Genomic DNA, 18,718 nt, shown 5'->3' on the forward strand with positions numbered 1-18,718 from the left:
AAAAACTTGACATGGGTCTTGGTGATGATTTTTTGGATAGGACACAAAAGCACAAGTAACAATATAAAAAATAAACAAGTGAGACAACATCAAATTAAAAAGCTTCTGCACAGCAAAAGAAACCATCGACAAATTAAAAAGACAACCTACTGAACAGGAAAAAATATTTGCAAGCCATATATCACATAAGGTGTTAATATCCAAAATGTATAAAAAGAAATCCTACAACCAATAGCAAAAAAAAAAAAAAAAATCCAATTAAAAATGGTCAAAAGACCTGAACATTTTCCAAAGAAGGTATATGAAGGCCCACAAGAAAGATTCTCATCACCAGTCATTAGGGAAATGCAAATCAAAACCACAATAAGATATTATTTCATGCCTATTAGAATGGCCATCATCAAAAAGACAAGCAATAACAAACGCTGGTAAGGATGTCAATATAAAAGGGAACCCTTACACATGACTGATGAGACTGTATGCTGGTATAGCTGCTATGGAAAACAGAATGGAGGATCCTCAAAAACCTAAAATTACAATGACTCTATGATCTAGCAGTTCCACTTTTGAGAATATATCCAAAGGAAACAAAACCACTAGCTCTAAAAAATACCTGCATCCTCATGTTCATAGCAGCATTATTTATAATAGCCAAGACATGAAAACATCCTAAGTGTCCATCAATGGAGGAATGGATAAAGCTGTTGTGATGTATACATACATATACAATGGAGTATTATTCACCTATTAAAAAAATGAGAAAATCCTTCAATTTGGGACAGCATGAATGGACCTTGAAGGCATTATGCTAAGTAAAATAAGTCACAAAGGGACAATTACTCTATGTTCTCACTTACATGTGGAATATTTAATTTAAAAAAAATCCTAGGAAAAGAGATCACACTTGTGGTTACCAGGAGGGAAATGGTGGGGAGGGGGAATTGGAGAAAGATAGTCAAAAGGTATAAACTTCCAGTTATAAGATAAATAAGTACTAGATATGTAATATATAACATGGTGACTACAGTTAGCATGCTGTATGATATACATGAAAGTTGTTAAAAGAGTGAATCCTAAGGAGGAGAAGCAAGATGGCAGAGGAATAGGAGACCTAAATTTCGTCTGGTCCCAGGAATTTAGTTAGATAGGTATCAAACCATTCTGAACACCTACAAACTCAACAGGAGAGCAAAGAAAAGAATAGCAGCAATTCTTTGAACAGAAAAGCAACCACCTTCTGGAAGGTAGGACATGCGGAGAAGTGAATCCGAGGTGCTATTTGGGAAGATAGACCGCCAGAGAAGGGAGCCAGCTACCGGCAAGTGATAGAGCAGTGGAGCACAAAATTGGAACTTGCAGACGTCTGCTCTGCTGAGGGACGTCACTCCAGTGGCTAATCTGGGGGTAGAACCCTTGCTGGGACAGGGTGGTCTCAGGACCCTCTGGGTTACAGAAAGACAGGGGGTGCCTGAGTGCAGAAGAGTTCCCAGGTATCGAAACGGGGAAGCCGGCTGCAGAGACGGAGGACAGGAGTGGGCTCTCAGCCCGGGGTTGCCATAAACCGTGATCCGCAGCACAGTCGGGCCACTACTATTCGAGCAGGAACTCCCCTTCTTCCCTTGGGAGGAAAGGCTCAGGAGTGCACCGCAGGAATCTTCTGGGTTTGGAGACTCCAAATGGGGTTGTGTGCCAGAGACAGAAACGGTCGGCCACAGGCCGGGTGAGCATGGAGTGCCCCTGGAGACCAGGGAGACAAGAGTGATTGACTGCTGTTCTCCACGGGTTCACTGAGGAGTGGGGCCCTAAGGTCTCGGTTACTCTGGAGCAGAGATTGGGAGGCCGCCATTTTCACTCTCATCCTCCTAGCTGTATGAAAAGCCTTCAGGGAACAAAAACTACTGAGAGCAAACCCTAGCAGATTACTTAGCCTGGCCCCTGGCAAGGGCGGTGCAATTCTTCCTGGGGCAAAGACATTTGAGAATCACTGCAACAGGCCCCTCCCACAGAATATCAGCAAGAACAGCCAGCCAAGACCAAGTCTACTGATCAATGAAAATGGCAGAACTCTAGCTCTAGGGGAATACAGCACATAGAATTCATGGCTTTTTTCCCCCATGATTAGTCTTTCAAAGTTAAATTTTTAAATTTTATTTTTTTCTTTTTCTATTTTGAATTTTTTTCCTTTTCAACCAGCATCTTATCAATCCCCCCCTTTTTTTTTTTTAAAGATTTAGTTTCTTTGACAGAGAGAGACACAGTGAGAGGGGACACAAGCAGGGGGAGTGGGAGAGGGAGAAGCAGGCTTCCCGCTGGGCAGGGAGCCTGACATGGGGCTCGATCCCAGGACACTGGAATCATGACCTGAGCTGAAGGCAGACACTTAACAACTGAGCCATCCAGGCACCCCAATCCCTTTTTTTTAAATCTTTTTTGTTTTTCATTTTTAGAGTCATATTCTATCCCTTCACTGTAGTTAACCCTATTTTTTGTATATATATAAGTTATTCTCTCTTTAAAATGTTGGGATACAGTTTCTTCTAACAGACGAAAATATACCCTAAATCTCTAGTGTATGGCTTTGTTCTAGTCTCCTGCCTGATCACATTCTCTCCCTTTTTTGTTGTTGGTTTTTTAAAATTTCTCCTTTCTTTTCCCAACCAACTTATCTTATCAATTCCTTTTGATAAGGCAGGCCAGAAAGGACTGGCAGGATATATTCAGAGTATTAAACGAGAAAAATATGCAGCCAAGAATACCATATCCAGCTAGGCTGTCACTGAAAATAGAAGGAGAGATAAAAAGCTCCCAGGACAAACAAAAATAAAAGAATTTGCAAACACCAAACCAGCCCTACAAGAAATCTTGAAAGGGGTCCTCTAAGCAAAGAGAGAGCCTAAAAGTAACATAGACCAGAAAGGAACACAGACAATATACAGTAATAGTCACCTTACAGGCAATACAATGGCACTAAATTCATCTTTCAATAGTTGCCCTGAATGTAAATGGGCTAAATGTAAATTGGGATCAAAAGACACAGGGTATCAGATTAGATTAAAAAAACAAGACCCATCGATATGCTGCCTGCAAGAGACTCATTTTAGACCCAAAGATACCTCCAGATTGAAAGTGAGGGGGTCGAAAACCATTTACCATGCTAATGGACATCAAAAAGCTGGGGTGGCAATCCTTATATCAGACAAATTAGATTCTAAACCAAAGACTATAATAAGAGATGAGGAAGGACACTATATCCTACTTAAAAGGCCTACCCAACAAGAAGATCTAACATTTGTAAATATCTAGGCCCCTAACATGGGAGCAGCCAATTATATAAGCCAATTAATAACAAAATCAAAGAAACACATCGACAACAATACAATAATAGTAGGGGACTTTAACATCCCCCTCCCCCCCCCCCCAACGAACTGGACAGATCATCTAAGCAAAAGATCAACAAGGAAATAAAGGCTTTAAGTGACACACTGGACCAAATGGTCTTCACAGATATATTCAGAACATTCCATCCCAAAGCAACAGAATACACGTTTTTCTCTAGTGCCCATGGAACATTCTCCAGAATAGATCACATCCTAGGTCATAAATCAGGTCTCAACCGGTACCAAAAGATTGGGATCATTCCCTGCCTATTTTCAGACCACAATGCTTTGAAACTAGAACTCAATCACAAGAGGAAAGTCGGAAAGAACTCAAATACATAGAGGCTAAAGAGCATCCTGCTAAAGAATGAATGTGTCAACCAGGAAATTAAAGAAGAATAAAAAAAATTCATGGAAACCAATGAAAATGAAAACACAACTGTTCAAAATCTTTCGGATGCAGCAAAGGCAGTCCTAAGAGGGAAGTATATAGCAATACCAGCCTTTCTCAAGAAACAAGAAAGGTCTCAAATACACAACCTAACCCAACCTAAAGGAGGTGGAGAAAGAAGAACAAATAAAGCCTAAACCCAACAAGAGAAGAGAAATAATAAAGATCAGAGCAGAAAACAAAGAAATAGAAACCAAAAGAACAGCAGAACAGATCAACAAAACTAGGAACTGGTTCTCTGAAAGAATATGATTGATAAACCCCTGGCCAGACTTATCAAAAAGAAAACAGAAATGACCCAAATAAATAAAATCATGAATAAAAGAGGAGAGATCACAACCAACACCAAAGAAATAAATTCTAAGAACATAATATGAGCAACTATATGCCAGCAAATTAGATAATCTGGAAGAAATGGATACATTCCTAGAGATGTATAAACTACCAAAACTGAACCAAGAAGAAATAGAAAACCTGAACAGACCCATAACCAGTTAGGAAATTGAAAGAGTAATCAAAAATCTCCCAACAAACAAGAGCCCAGGGCCAGATGGCTTCCCAGGGGAATTCTACCAAACATTTAAAGAAGAATTAATACCTACTCTTCTGAAACTGTTCCAAAAAACAGAAATGGAAGGAAAACTTCCAAACTCGTTTTATGAGGCCAGCATTACCTTGATCCCAAAACCAGACAAAGACCCCATCAAAAAGGAGAATTACAGACCAACATCCCTGATGAACATGGATGCAAAAATTCTCAACAAAATACTAGCCAAGATCCAACAGTACATTAAAAAGATTATTCACCACGACCAAGTGGGATTTATTCCTGGGCCTGCAAGGTTGGTTCAACATCTGCAAATCAATCAATGTGATACAATACATTAATAAAAGAAAGAACAAGAACCATAGGATCCTCTCAATAGATGCAGAAAAAGCATTTGACAAAGTACAGCATCCTTTTGTGATCAAAACTCTTCACAGTGTAGGGATAGAGGGTACATACATCAATATCATAAAAGCCATCCATGAAAAACCCACAGCGAATATCATTCTCAATGGGGAAAAACTAAGAGCTTTTCCCATAAGGTCAGGAACACGGCAGGGATGTCTACTATCACCACTGTTATTCAACATAGTACTAGAAGTCCTAGCCTCAGCAATCAGACAACAAAAAGAAATAAAAGGCATCCGAATCGGCAAAGAAGAAGTCAAATTCTCACTCTTTGCAGATGATATGATACTTTATGTGGAAAACCCAAAAGATTCCACCCCAAAACTGCTAGAACTCATACAGGAATTCAGTAAAGTGGCAGGATACAAAATCAATGTACAGAAATCAGTTTCATTTCTATACACCAATAACAAGACAGAAGAAAGAAAAATTAAGCAGTCGATCCCATTTACAATTGCACCCAAAACCATAAGATACCTAGGAATAAATCTAACCAAAGAGGCAAAGAATCTGTACTCAGAAAACTATAGAATATTCATGAAACAAATTGAGGAAGACACAAAGAAATGGGAAAACGTTCCATGCTCATGGATTGGAAGAACAAATATTGTGAAAATGTCTATGCTACCTAGAGCAATCTACATATTTAATGCAATCCCTATCAAAATACCATCAACTTTTAGCGGGGGAAATCGGAGGGGTGGACGAACCATGAGAGACGATGGACTCTGAAAAATAAACTGAGGGTTCTAGAGGGGAGGGGTGTGGGAGGATGGGTTAGCCTGGTGGTGGGTATTGAGGAGGGCACATTCTGCATGGAGCACTGGGTGTTATGCACAAACAATGAATCATGGAACACTTCATCTAGAACTAATGATGTAATGTATGGGGATTAACATAAGAATAAAAAAAATAAAAAAAAAATACCATCAACTTTTTTCACAGAGCTGAAACAAATAATCCTAAAATTTGTTTGGAACCAGAAAAGACCCTGAATAGCCAGAGAAATGTTGAAAAAGAAGCAAAGCTGGTGGCATCATAACTCCGGACTTCAAGCTCTATTACAAAGCTGTAATAATCAAGAGAGTATAGTACTGGCACAAAAACTGACACATAGATCAATGAAACAGAATAGAGAGCCCAGAAATGGACCCTCAACTCTATGGTCAACTAATCTTTGACACCACACACAACTAATCTTACACCACACACAAAAATAGACTCCAAATGGTTGAAAGACCTAAATGTGAGACAGGAATCCATCAAAATCTTAGAGGAGAACACAGGCAGAAACGTCTTCGACCTCAGCCGCAGCAACTTCTTCCTAGAAACATCGCCAAAGGCAAGGGAAGCAAGGGTAAAAATGAACTATTGGGACTTCATCAACATAAAAAGCTTTTGCACAGCAAAGGAAATAGTCAACAAAACCAAAAGACAACCGACAGAATGGCAGAAGATATTTACAAATGACATATCAGATAAAGGGCTAGTATCCAAAATCTATAAAGAACTTATCAAACTCAACACCCAAAGAACAAATAATCCAATCAAGAATTGGGCAGAAGAGGGGCGCCTGGGTGGCTCAGTCATTAAGCATCTGCCTTCGGCTCTGGTCATGATCCCAGGGTCCTGGGACCAAGCCCTGCATTGGATTCCCTGCTCAGTGTGGAGCCTGCTTCTCCCTCTCCCACTCTCCTTGTTTGTGTTCCCTCTCTCACTGTGTCTCTCTGTCAAATAAAAAAAAAATAAATAAAAATCTTAAAAAAAGAAATGGGCAGAAGATATGAACAGACATTTTTCCAAAGAAGACATCCAAATGGCCAACAGAAACATGAAAAAGTGCTCAACATCACTCGGCATCAGGGAAATCCAAATCAAAAACTCAATGAGATACCACCTCACACCAGTCAGAATGGCTAAAATTAACAAGTCCGGAAATGACAGATGTTGGCGAGGATGCTAAGGGGAACCCTCCTACACAGTTGCCAGGAATGCAAGCTGGTGCAGCCACTCTGGAAAACAGTATGGAGGTTCCTCAAAAAGTTGAAAATAGAGCTACCCTACGACCCAGCAATTGCACTACTGGGTATTTACCCCAAAGTTACAAATGTAGTTATCTGAAGGAGTACGTGCACCCCAATGTTTATAGCAGCAATGTCCACAATGGCCAAACTATGGAAAGAGCCAAGAAGTCCATCAACAGATGAGTGGATAAAGATGTGGTGTATATATATACAATGGAATATTATGCAGTCATCAAAAAAAAAAAAAAGAAATCTTGCCATTTGCCACGACGTGGATGGAACTAGAGGGTATTATGCTAAGCAAAATAAGTCAATAGAGAAAGACAAGTATCATATGATCTCACTGATATGAGGAATTCTTAGTCTCAGAAACAAACTTTGGGTTCCTGGAGTGGTGGGGGGTGGGAGGGATGGGGTGGCTGCGTGATGAACGTTGGGGAGGGTATGTGCTATGCTGAGTGCTGTGAATTGTGTAAGACTGATGAATCACAGACCTATACCTCTGAAACAAATACTACATTATATGTTAAAAAAAAAAAAAAAAGAAAAAGAGAGTAGGAAGGGAAAAATGAAGGGGGGAAATCGGAGGGGGAGATGAACCAGGAGAGAGTATGGACTCTGAGAAACAAACAGGGTTTTACAGGGGAGGGGGGTGGGGGGATGGGTTAGCCCAGTGATGGGTATTAAGGAGGGCACGTATTGAAGGGAGCACTGGGTGTTATACGCAAACAATGCATCATGGAACACTACATCAAAAACTAATGATGTAATGTATGGTGACTTACATGACATAATAAAATAAAATTATAAAAAAAAAGATTAACTTAGTGTTGGATAAAGTAATAAAATTGAGTAAATGAATGAGGCACAGAAACAAAAGCTAAATTTCACACTAAATTAAGAAACTCAATAGCAAATATTTCAAATCCTGGGTTGATTACTGAGATTATGAAAGATATAATTAGACATAATGGGTCAAAGGCTTTAGGAAGTATGAAAAGGTAAGCTAGAAAGTAGAGAATTACCCTCAGGTGGGTTGCCGAGGCTCCTCCATTCAGAAGAGAACTAGTATATGGTGTGATAGCTGAAATGAGATTGATTTGAGAGAAGGAGGTTCATAATAACATTTTAAATGTCAATTCCAATATAACTTCAAACACATTAGAAATGAAGTAGTTTAGATCTCCCAACTAAACTCTCAGGTTTATAATTAATTTACACTCCTAAAATTTGAGAGTAAACTTCTAAAACCAAGCTATTCCTTCATGTGCATAAAACATTCATAACCCCTTGTGAAAATAATTATTACAACAAAAATAAGCTTTGAAATTTGAAAATAAAAGTTCAAAGATAATTTTCTCATCCAGAAAGAACTGAGACTATTTACAATTGCTTTAAAAAAATAAAATACTTAGGTATAATCTAACAAAACCTGTATGGATCTATATCCTGAGAATGACAAAATGATGATGAAAGAAATCAAAGATGACCTAAATAAATGAAAGAATATACTGTGTTCAAGAGTAGGAAGGTTCAACACAACATTTCTCCACAAATTGATCCATGTTTAATGCATTTCCCATTAAAATCCCAGGAAGGTGTTTATAGACAAAAACAAAATTATCCTAAAGTTTATATGGAAAGGCAGAGGACCCAGAATAGTTAAAATAGCTAAACTTTTAAAAATAAAGCATAACATGAGAGAAATCACTCTACCTGATGTTAAGGCTTATTATGTTGCCTATAATTACATAATATGTGGTATTGGCAGAGGGACAGACACAAAGATCAATAGAACAGACTAAAGAATCCAGAAATAGACCCATAAAAACATGCCCAACTGATTTTTGACAAAGGTGCCAAATTCAATGGAAGAAGGTTACTGGAGTAACTTTGCAACAAATGGTTACTGGAGTAACTGGGCACCACAGGTTAAAAAAAAAAAAGAAAGAAAGAAAAAAGAACCTCAACCTAAACCTCACATCTTATACAAAAATTAACTCAAAATGGACTTGAAAGTAAAACACAAAATCGTAAGACCTTTGGATAAAAACACAGTAGAAAATCTTGGGGGCTACAGGCAAAGGGTGATAAAAATAGGCAAAGAATTCTTAGACTTTATACCAAAACAAAATCCATAAAAGAAAAATCTGATAAACTAGATTACATCAAAATTTAAAACTTTCCCTCTGAAAGACCGTGTGAAGAAGATGAAAAGACAAGCAACAGACCACATATCTGACAAAGGATTTGTAACTAGAATATATAAAGAACTTAAAAAAATCAGTAAATGCACAAACAAGCCAATTAGAAAATAGGGAAAAAAACATGACCAACATGAATTGAATCTACAGATGGCAAATAAGCACATGAAAAGATGTACATCATTAGCCATTAGGAATGATACAAGTTAAAACCATGAGATAGCACTAAACACCTACCAGAATGGCTACAATATAAGAGTGATAACATCAAAAGCAGGCAAGGATGTAGAGAAACAGGACCAATTATACATTGCTGTTAGAAATGTAAATAGCACTGCCACTCTAAAAAGAGAATGATGTTTCTTACAAAACCAAAAATGCATTTATTATACAACCTATGAAGTGCACTTTCAGGCATATATCCCAGAAAAATGAAAATTTATGTTCACACAAAAAACTGTATAAGAATAATCACAGCAGCATTATTAGTTAATAGATAAAAACCGGAAACAACCCGGATGTCCTCCAATGGGATGTACCATAACACTCTGTGATACACCCATACCATGGAATACTACTCAGGAATAAAAAAGGAACACACTACTGATATATACAACTTGGATGGAGCTCATGGAAAAAAAAATGAAATCTATTCATCTCAAAAGGTTAAATACTACATGATTCCACTTATATAACATTCTTAAAATGACAAAATTACAGAAATAGTGAACAGATTAGTGGATGCCACAGGTTAGAGAGAAGGCAAGAAGGTAGCCGTGCCTATAAAAGCTGGTAAAACAGGATCCTCGTGATGGAATTGTTCTGCATCTTGACTCTGGCGGTGGTCACATAAATCTACACATGTGGTAAAATTGCACAGAACTAAACACATACACATGCAAACACGAAAGCATGTAAAACTAGTGAAACCTGCATAAGGTTGATGGATTGCATTGCTGTATCCAAACCAATTTCCTGGCTGCAGTATTATATTGTAGTTATGCATTATGTTACCACTGCAGAAACTGGATGAAGCATATATGGGATCTCTATATATAATTTTCATACAACTGCATATCAATCTATAATTAACTCAAAATAAAAAGTTAAAAACATTTTTTTACATCAAGAAAAGAATTGAGGATACTATACAGTTAACTATTTCAAAGACATCACTACAGATGACTGATTTTCATGCTCCCAAGTGGGCAGCTACATAATTAACCTCCATCCTACTACTCAGAATCCAAAGACTTCTGTTTTTCTTCTCTTCCTTCTTTCTCCTCTTTCCCCCAACACTCCATAAACCTCCTTCATAACTGGCTATAAGAGAGAACCATAGTATATGTGTGTGTGTCTACATTGCAACACCATGTTCACTCTAGTTTTATACATACACAGGTGTTTTTGTTTATCATTATTAGCATCTGTGCTCTTGGTTCCCAATTTTAAAATTCATGATACGGCACATTTTATACTCCCCTTTAAAAATAATTAAAATGTGGGCGCCTGGGTGGCTCAGTTGGTTAAGCGACTGCCTTCAGCTCAGGTCATGATCCTGGAGTCCCGGGATCGAGTCCCACATCGGGCTCCCTGCTCAGCGGGGGTCTGCTTCTCCCTCTGACCCTCTTCCCTCTCGTGCTCTCTGTCTCTCATTCTCTCTCTCAAATAAATAAATAAAATCTTTAAAAAAAAAAAAAATAATAATTAAAATGTTTGTCGTTTTTTGTGACAATAATTGCTTTCAGACTCTGTCCCCACCCCACCTCAAGGTAAGTAGCCCTTTTAAAAAAAAAAAAGTTTCCACATCTTTGCTCTACAGTTTGGGTTGATCACTGGTGAAGCCTACACAATAGGGTAACTTCTGTGCACTGAAACAGAAGATAACGATTGCTAATTGTATAGAATAAGTTAGGTACTTTTTCTAATCACTGATGTACACAGTATTAGTAAGCCATTGCCCCTGGGCTTAGCATTGGCATACCAAACATGGTATACTATACAAAGAAGCACTATAACATACCATGTATTAAAAACACCTAATTAGTACATTGCACAAAGTTAATTTATTTGTAGTTCTGACTTGCACTTGTTCAGAGAGCTCTAATAGCAGGCATTATTCCTGTACTTTTTCCCTAGTTTTGCTTTCCAAACTACTCATCAATTTTCATAAGCCCTAACTCAGGGCTTCTATTTGATATACATATATACACACACATATATTCATATAAATGTTGTGTACATATTTAGTTCTATGCAATTTTATCACATGTACGTGATACACAAACACACACACACACACGTACAAGGTAGCATCTAATACAAATTCTTTGTGTAACAGTCATGGGGTAGTACTCTTTTCTCAACTTGTTCCAAGAAAAATATCTTTTTAAAAGCTCTGCTATATTCTCAGACTAGTAACAACATTCTTCCACCTGCCTCTCATATTAGTTTCTATCTGGGGAAATAAGGGTAAGCCCTGCCCCCAAAAGTGTCTTTTACAAATGTTCTAAGAAATAAAAACAAAGTATTTTTCATGTGGCATTTCTTACACAATGGCCCCAAATGTCAGTTTTATACGCTACAGCTATTAGTGTATCATTTCCAATTTTAGAGAAACAATCAAATAATCAAATAATGTATTTCTCCAAAATGACTAAGATTCATGGAATTAAACATTCATTAACAGGTGGCCCATTAACGTGTAAATTTTTTTTTATCTTGCTCTTAAATACACAATCTTAATTTTTTTCTAATCTCTTACTCAGAAAGATAATTTTAAAAATATTTTAAAAAATAGTTTTCATTTCCAAGAATATGCTGAACTGCAATAAGCAGTCTTAATAGAGCACATTAAATACCCAATGAAAAACAACACAAAACAGCACAATTAGAAACTGTATAAGTTTTACCTTAATTCTTCTCTCGGTGTCATCTAATTTTAACTCTGCTGAAACTAGTTTCTTTGCCAAATCATCTCGCTCAGGTAGGTGTCTAGCTTCAGAGATCTTTTTCAGTTTCTGTAAGGAAAATTTTGTCCTAAATAGTTCACCTTCTGTATCTTTTACCCTTTTCTCAGTTGCCCGTTCTTTCTCTTGAGATTTTCTTAAGCGTTCTTTGAGTGCTGTAATCTCATTGTTATGACGAGCAATAAGTTGTGAGATTTCATTTTCTGTATCTTCAAACTTATTCAGGGCTTTCTCCTGTCTGTATTGAAGCCTTTTCAAAGCCTTATTTTCTTTTAGCAGCTCAGCTAACTTGACCTGGAGTTCAGTTACTTCATTCTGCAATTCATTGATTTTTAGCAGTCTTGCAGAAAGAACCCGTTTTGTAACAAGATCAGTATCTTTCCGAAGTGGCTCCCTATTGAGGCTCAGGGAGCGAAATCCCACTCGGACTCCCTTTCTGTTTGGTGGACCCTTAGGGCTTGGCTTCCTAGGGGCTAAAAAAGAAACAGTAATAATGTAAAGTGAAAGCTGTACCAATGTAATATTATTTATTCATTCTAACACAAGTGGATCTATAATATTCTTTAGTTATTTTGTTCCTTAAAAAATGATCTTACAATATTTAAGTATCAGGTTTTATTTAGACTCTTAATATAATGTTTTTATTAAGAAAGGTTCAGAATCCTTTTTAAGAAAGGTCAAGAATATTCTGACTTATCAAAATGATATCCCAATGGTTTACAGGAAATTATTTTACACTGCTTTAAAAAATGGCAGCATCAGACTATGGACTCTGAGAAATAAACCGAGGGTTCTAGAGGGGAGGGGGGTGGGGGGATGGGTTAGCCTGGTGATGGGTATTAAAGAGGGCACATACTGCATGGAGCACTGGGTGTTATACACAAACAATGAATCATGGAACACTACATCAAAAACTAATGATGTAATGTATGGTGATTAACATAATAAAAAAAATAAATTAAAAAAAATGGCAGCATCAAGCTTTACCATTTTTAACTTTATATGTAAGATGGCAAGCCAGAATTCGAACATGAGCATCATCAGCATCAGCATGGAGTTTAATAAACACTGGACAAAATACTGTGATATTCAAGTAATTTATGTCAAGATATTTGGGATTATAATTTGGAATGTGGAAATGTATGTTTTCTCTAATTAGAACTCTTTTTCTTTATTTGGGGAAACAAGAAACAACACATTGTATGACAAGAAGACTTGGGTTTGGGACTTTGATTTACCACTTTATAACTCCTTGGGCAATTCAGCTAAACCTTTCCAGGTCTATTTTGCCCACCCATAGAATGTGGATACCACCACCTACATAACTAGGTTGTTGTGAGGATTAAACAAAGAATGCATGTAAAAAAGGAAGTTCTCCACAAATATTCTCTGTCAGTAATAACTTAATCCCATTTATCAGTGATTGAAAATGACAAACACTTTTAGCAGTACAGATGTGATTTTAAATGCTTGCTCAGGGGCTTTCTTTTGTGTGAGGTTCAAATCAAAAACATTTGACATAATTTGAGAACAAGATAAAAACAAAAACCTACACCCTAAAAAATATAGGCATATGAAATCTTTAAACTGTACATATTAAATAACATTTCACAAAAATTTGAAATGTCATTATTTTTACTACAAGTTCATTAAACGTAGGCCCCAATATACAAAGCACCTGCCCTTAAAAAAGAGACATATAGAAGTCTGCCGCAGTTGAGAATAATGAACTTTAATGCCCAAGGTGACTGCATTTTTTCCAAGAAGGAAATGCATTCTGGAGGGAAAAAAAAGAAAAACTAGAAAATTCAACCTTTCCCTACCCTCTCTCCAGCCATGGATACCTTGATTCCATTATGTAAACAAGTAAAGAGTAACAAGTAATATTTACAATTTACATTACAAAGTTTCATTTAAAAAAATGGAAGATTCTAAAGACTGTGTTTTGAATGTATACTGATTTGGATTTCAGGTCTATAATTGTTTGAATACACAAAAGGACGTGGTAATAATAAGAAATGGGGGAAAGCCTATAACTTTGAACTACACTTTCCAATATAGTAGTAGTCACTAGCCACATGTGGCTTGAGAGATTTGAAATGTGGATAGTCCAAACTGAGATATGCCATAACTGAATTTCAAACACTTAGTTCAAAAAAAGATGCATAATGTTTCAAAGACAGTGCTTTTAACTACATTTTAAAATGATAATATTTTGGATATTTTAGATTAAATAAAATATATTATTAAAATTAATTATACCTGTTTTTCTTATTTAACGTGATTATCAGACAATATAAAATTACATGTGTGGCTTGTGTTTGTGACTTGCATTATATTTCCCCTGGACAGCAGTGCTCCAATTTTAAATTGGGGCATCCATCATTTCAATTTTCTTTCCTTCCCAACACACTGAGTTAACAGTTTTGGTATCCATATACTTCCATGAAATATGTACTCAATTCTTGGAATGACAGAAGCTTTATGCATAAAAATGATTATGCATAAAGATGAATGTCAATTATTCCAAATCTCTGATTTTTATGTATAAAATTGTATTTCTCAGCAAACAAGATTTCATACAAATAGAAACTTACTTTATTTGAAAAGTTAAAGCCTATGTAAGAATTAGGATAGAATTTTCCACCAATACCTTACTTTAATTGTTCAGACAGGAGGGGCTTCCAAAACCAACTTTTTCACATCCTAAAAATCTGAACATTTATTTTTGGCAATATTCTATTAGCATGACTACAAACTGATCATAAAAAGTATACTTAACCTGAACTCAAAAATATTTCCTAGCTGCCATTTACTTTTTTATTTTCATTTTTAAAACTATCAAGATGATTTACAGTGCTAATAAGAGTGAGAAAAGATGATTGACTGTCACATGTATCACTTCATCTACCCCTCGTTAAGTCACTATGAAAAAGAGGGTGAGAAAATATTGCTTTTTTTTTCTTCCTTCAGGTGATAAAAATAAAATATGACTCCTTTAAGAAACACATAGTAAAGATGAATTATCCAACTATAAAAGACTTAAGATGTTTATACTATTGATAAAACATGAAATATAATAAATACATAACATGTAATATATAAGCATGTATAACTTAAACTATTAAATTTTATTATGAATATAACTTTTGATAAAGCAACAATTTTATTTTAAAAAATTAGATATACTGAAAATTAAAAAGAGGAAGAATATGTTATCAAACATGCAAATCCACAAATTCAAGTGTTTAAGATCCTGTTTTAATCACATTTGTTCTTTCCTTACTGTCCTAAGCTGTACACTGCCATCTTAAAAAGAAACTAATTCAGTGTTTAAGGAAACACTAAAGTGTTTAACTGTAATTGGTGTGGTCCTATTGATTGATCTAAGGTAGACAAATTATCACAGACTTTAATTCAGAAGACAATACAAAGGAGAAAATAGTACAAGTCAGATTGAAGATAGTAACTGAAATTTTCTGCATGATGTTAAAACTGTTTTTCAAACCCTTTTCTCAATTATCTTCTTAAATAAGGTAAGGTTTAAGAATTTCTGACTCCTTGGGGCGCCTGGGTGGCTCAGTCATTAAGCGGCTGCCTTTGGCTAGGGTCATGATCCCAGGGTCCTGGGATCGAGCCCTGCATTGGGCTCCCGCCTGCTTCTCCTTCTCCCACTCCCCCTGCTTGTGTTTCCTCTCTTGTAGGGTCTCTCTCTGTCAAATAAATAAATAAAATCTTAAAAAAAAAAAGAAGAATTTCTGACTCCTTAATTAGGTGGCCTCCTAAATTTCTTCTGGGGAAGTAGTGAAAAATTAAAGTATTCCTACCAATAATACCAATAATTCCCCAAATATGTAAGTTATTTCTTAGGAATAAATAGGCATTTTTCTAAGGTTCAACCCTATAGTCCATTTGTTCTTCATGAGACAGCAAAAGTTTAATATCAGATCATGCATTCAAACACAAAATCAAAACAAGAGGCTCACACTGAGACAGATTTGGAGGAAAAGACCAAAATCCTGCAGCACTGTACAGGCAAAAGAAAGAAAGAAAAAGAAAAAGAAAAAGCACCTAACTGTTATAAGAATAACATCCCCAGGAAGTTAGATCAGGGTCCACAAGAGGGATGCTTTCAAAAGTAATATATTCTTTCCAGAATATTTTTTTAACGCAAATATTACTTTTCAAAGTAAAAATTTATAAAAGCACATTTAATTATACCCCTGCTTAAATGTGTTCAATAGCTAACTATTTCCCCACAGAAACAGACAGCCAATATATTATTATAGGTTTCAAGGTGTTTCGTGACCTGACTGATCTGTTTTCCTTTTCGGCTTCCAATTTTACCCCTCCCTGTGCCTTACAATCTAAACTCTATATAATCATTCTAAGCTAGTGTTGTTATAACTGTGCTGTATTCATTAATGTATACTGTAATTACCTCATTTACCTTAGCTTAATTTTCTATGGTGTATTTCTCTATGGTTGTCCTTAGATACTTTGTTACTAAGTACAACTGGAGTTTTTTGACCAGAAATTCATTAAGATGAAGAGGAGATTTCTAGAACAATGCCTTGTCAAATATGTATTAATATGTAGTTCCAAACTAGGAACATTTTAATAAGACAAATTATTTCTAATGATTAATCTTGTTTCCATTATAACACAGTTTTACAGAAAACAGAGTGGTAGTCCCAAGTCCCAAATTCCATTTCTAGATTTAATTCGAACTTTTGCAGTAAGCACTAAGTAACCTAGAGGAAGTAATTTTACTCTCTATATAAAAATGCCCCTTAACTACTTTATAGCAATGTCATTTGCTGCTTTTTAGAGGTGAAGATTAAAAAAGGTATAAACATTTTGTGATTTTTTTATTTTTGCCTTCACAGTACCTCAGCAACACCAAGACAAACATTTATTTAGGAAGAAGAGAACAAAATGAGAAGGCTTATTAATGGTTCCTTCTTCTGTATATAGTATGATTTTGATTCTAACAAAGGATAATACACAGCACCATAGGCAACAACTATATATAACACTATATATACAACTATATATATACATATAACAACTATATATACAAAAATACATCTTATTCAAAATGTAGATCAGCCCAATTTCATGCATATATCAATACATACATAATAATAGAAGTTTCATTCATACAACTTTCCTAAAAACTCAAAATGAGTCTTCTAGGTCCACTGAACTCTTAAAGAATGCTTACCTTGATGATGCACTTGGCCATCTGAAATTTGTCTTTTAGGATTTTTTCCCTTAATACTTGTAGGTGAAGAAGAATTGACCAGCGATGACCGGCCAGAAGACTGTGGGGTAGTTCCAAAATCAGATGAACAATAAGAGTAATGGTGTTTGCCTGTCTTACTTTCTTGATCATTACCTGGACTTCTTTCTCTTTCCCCCATGGTTTTGAAAAATAGTCTCTATTCACATAATTTCACAGATTCCTTTTTCCAAAAAACTCCATGACAAGCCTGAAGAGCAATGTTTAGAGTCTTCAGATCCTGGTGATAATATTCATGTCTGCACTTTGTTTCTCTAGGTATCTGCAGTAGAGATTAACACATTAGCAACCAGAAGATACACTTTTTGCCCCAACAATTAAGGAAGGGGAAAGGAAACTCATTATATTTTGTGAAATAGGTTTTACAGTTAATTACAATGAAAGATGCTAAAAGCAAATAATATACTGTTTATAATTTTTAAAATTCACCTATATTTTCACACATTGTTATTTATACTATTTGGAGAATAGACAGAATGTTGTAGGCTGGACAGAGAACATGTAAAATGCCTGACATATAATTGTTTTTGAATAAAAATTAACTGAATTTGACTCCCTTGAATTTTAAGATTTATAATAAAGAAAAATGCTGATTTTTGACAGACGTATAATGACCAAATCACCATTTTTTTCTTTTCTGGGGAGGCAGGTGGTGGTTAAGGCAAGCCTGCCTATAGGAACAACAACAAAAAAAACCTAACTACATAAAAGTATAAAACTAAAGTATGTAAAAAATTAATCAAATTAAAACACGTGTGAAGAAAAACATTTCCAACATGACAGAAAAATGGTTACCATCCTTAACATGTATAAATAACTCATACCACCCCATAAGAAAAATATGAGGTCAAACATTAAATGAGCAAATACATGTTAAGACCCACAGCGGGCAATACAAATGATAGGCACATAAAAATATTCAACTTCAGATAACATTTTTAAACGTACCAATTATCAAAGATTTTTCAAAACAACACTCAATGCTGCTAGAATGCCTATCAAGAAAAGATCCACAGGATTTTTGTAAAAAAAGTTGGCAAGATGTATTAAAACTTTAATTGCACTTTTAACCTTTGATCCGATAATTCCGTTCCTAAATAACAAGAAAATAATCCTAAAAATAGAGGAAAAGTTATGTACAAATGTTTATGCAGTACAATTTTTTGAAAGGTTTATTTATTTGATGGGGGTGCCTGGGTGGCTCAGTCGTTAAGCGTCTGCCTTCAGCTCAGGTCATGATCACAGGGTCCTGGGATCGAGTCCCCCATCGGGCTCTCTGCTCTGAGGGAAGCCTGCTTCTCCCTTTCCCACTCCCCCTGCTTGTGTTCCCTCTCTCGCTGTGTCTCTCTCTGTCAAATAAATAAATAAAATCTTTAAAAAAAAAAAAAAAAGAAAGATTTATTTATTTGAGAAAGAGAGAGACATGCAACCAA

The 18,718-nt window shown here is 35.9% G+C and overlaps 1 protein-coding gene across 1 annotated transcript in view; it reads right to left on the reverse strand.

The window, feature by feature from the left end:
- LCA5 (lebercilin LCA5) overlaps nt 1-18,718 on the reverse strand; it is a 69,976-nt gene that overhangs the window by 34,616 nt on the left and 16,642 nt on the right. Inside the window, exons 2-3 of the mRNA XM_045867140.3 lie at nt 17,208-17,547; nt 11,924-12,453 (exon numbers count right to left, since the gene is read on the reverse strand). Of these exons, the coding sequence (XP_045723096.1) occupies nt 11,924-12,453; nt 17,208-17,406 (729 nt within the window). The 5' untranslated portion in view covers nt 17,407-17,547. The remainder of the gene's footprint in view (nt 1-11,923; nt 12,454-17,207; nt 17,548-18,718) is intronic.

The sequence above is a fragment of the Mirounga angustirostris genome, unplaced genomic scaffold (assembly GCF_029215605.1).
Source record: "Mirounga angustirostris isolate CCGP_5_RB_7025 unplaced genomic scaffold, mMirAng1.0.hap1 SCAF_8, whole genome shotgun sequence".
NCBI lineage: Eukaryota > Metazoa > Chordata > Mammalia > Carnivora > Phocidae > Mirounga > Mirounga angustirostris.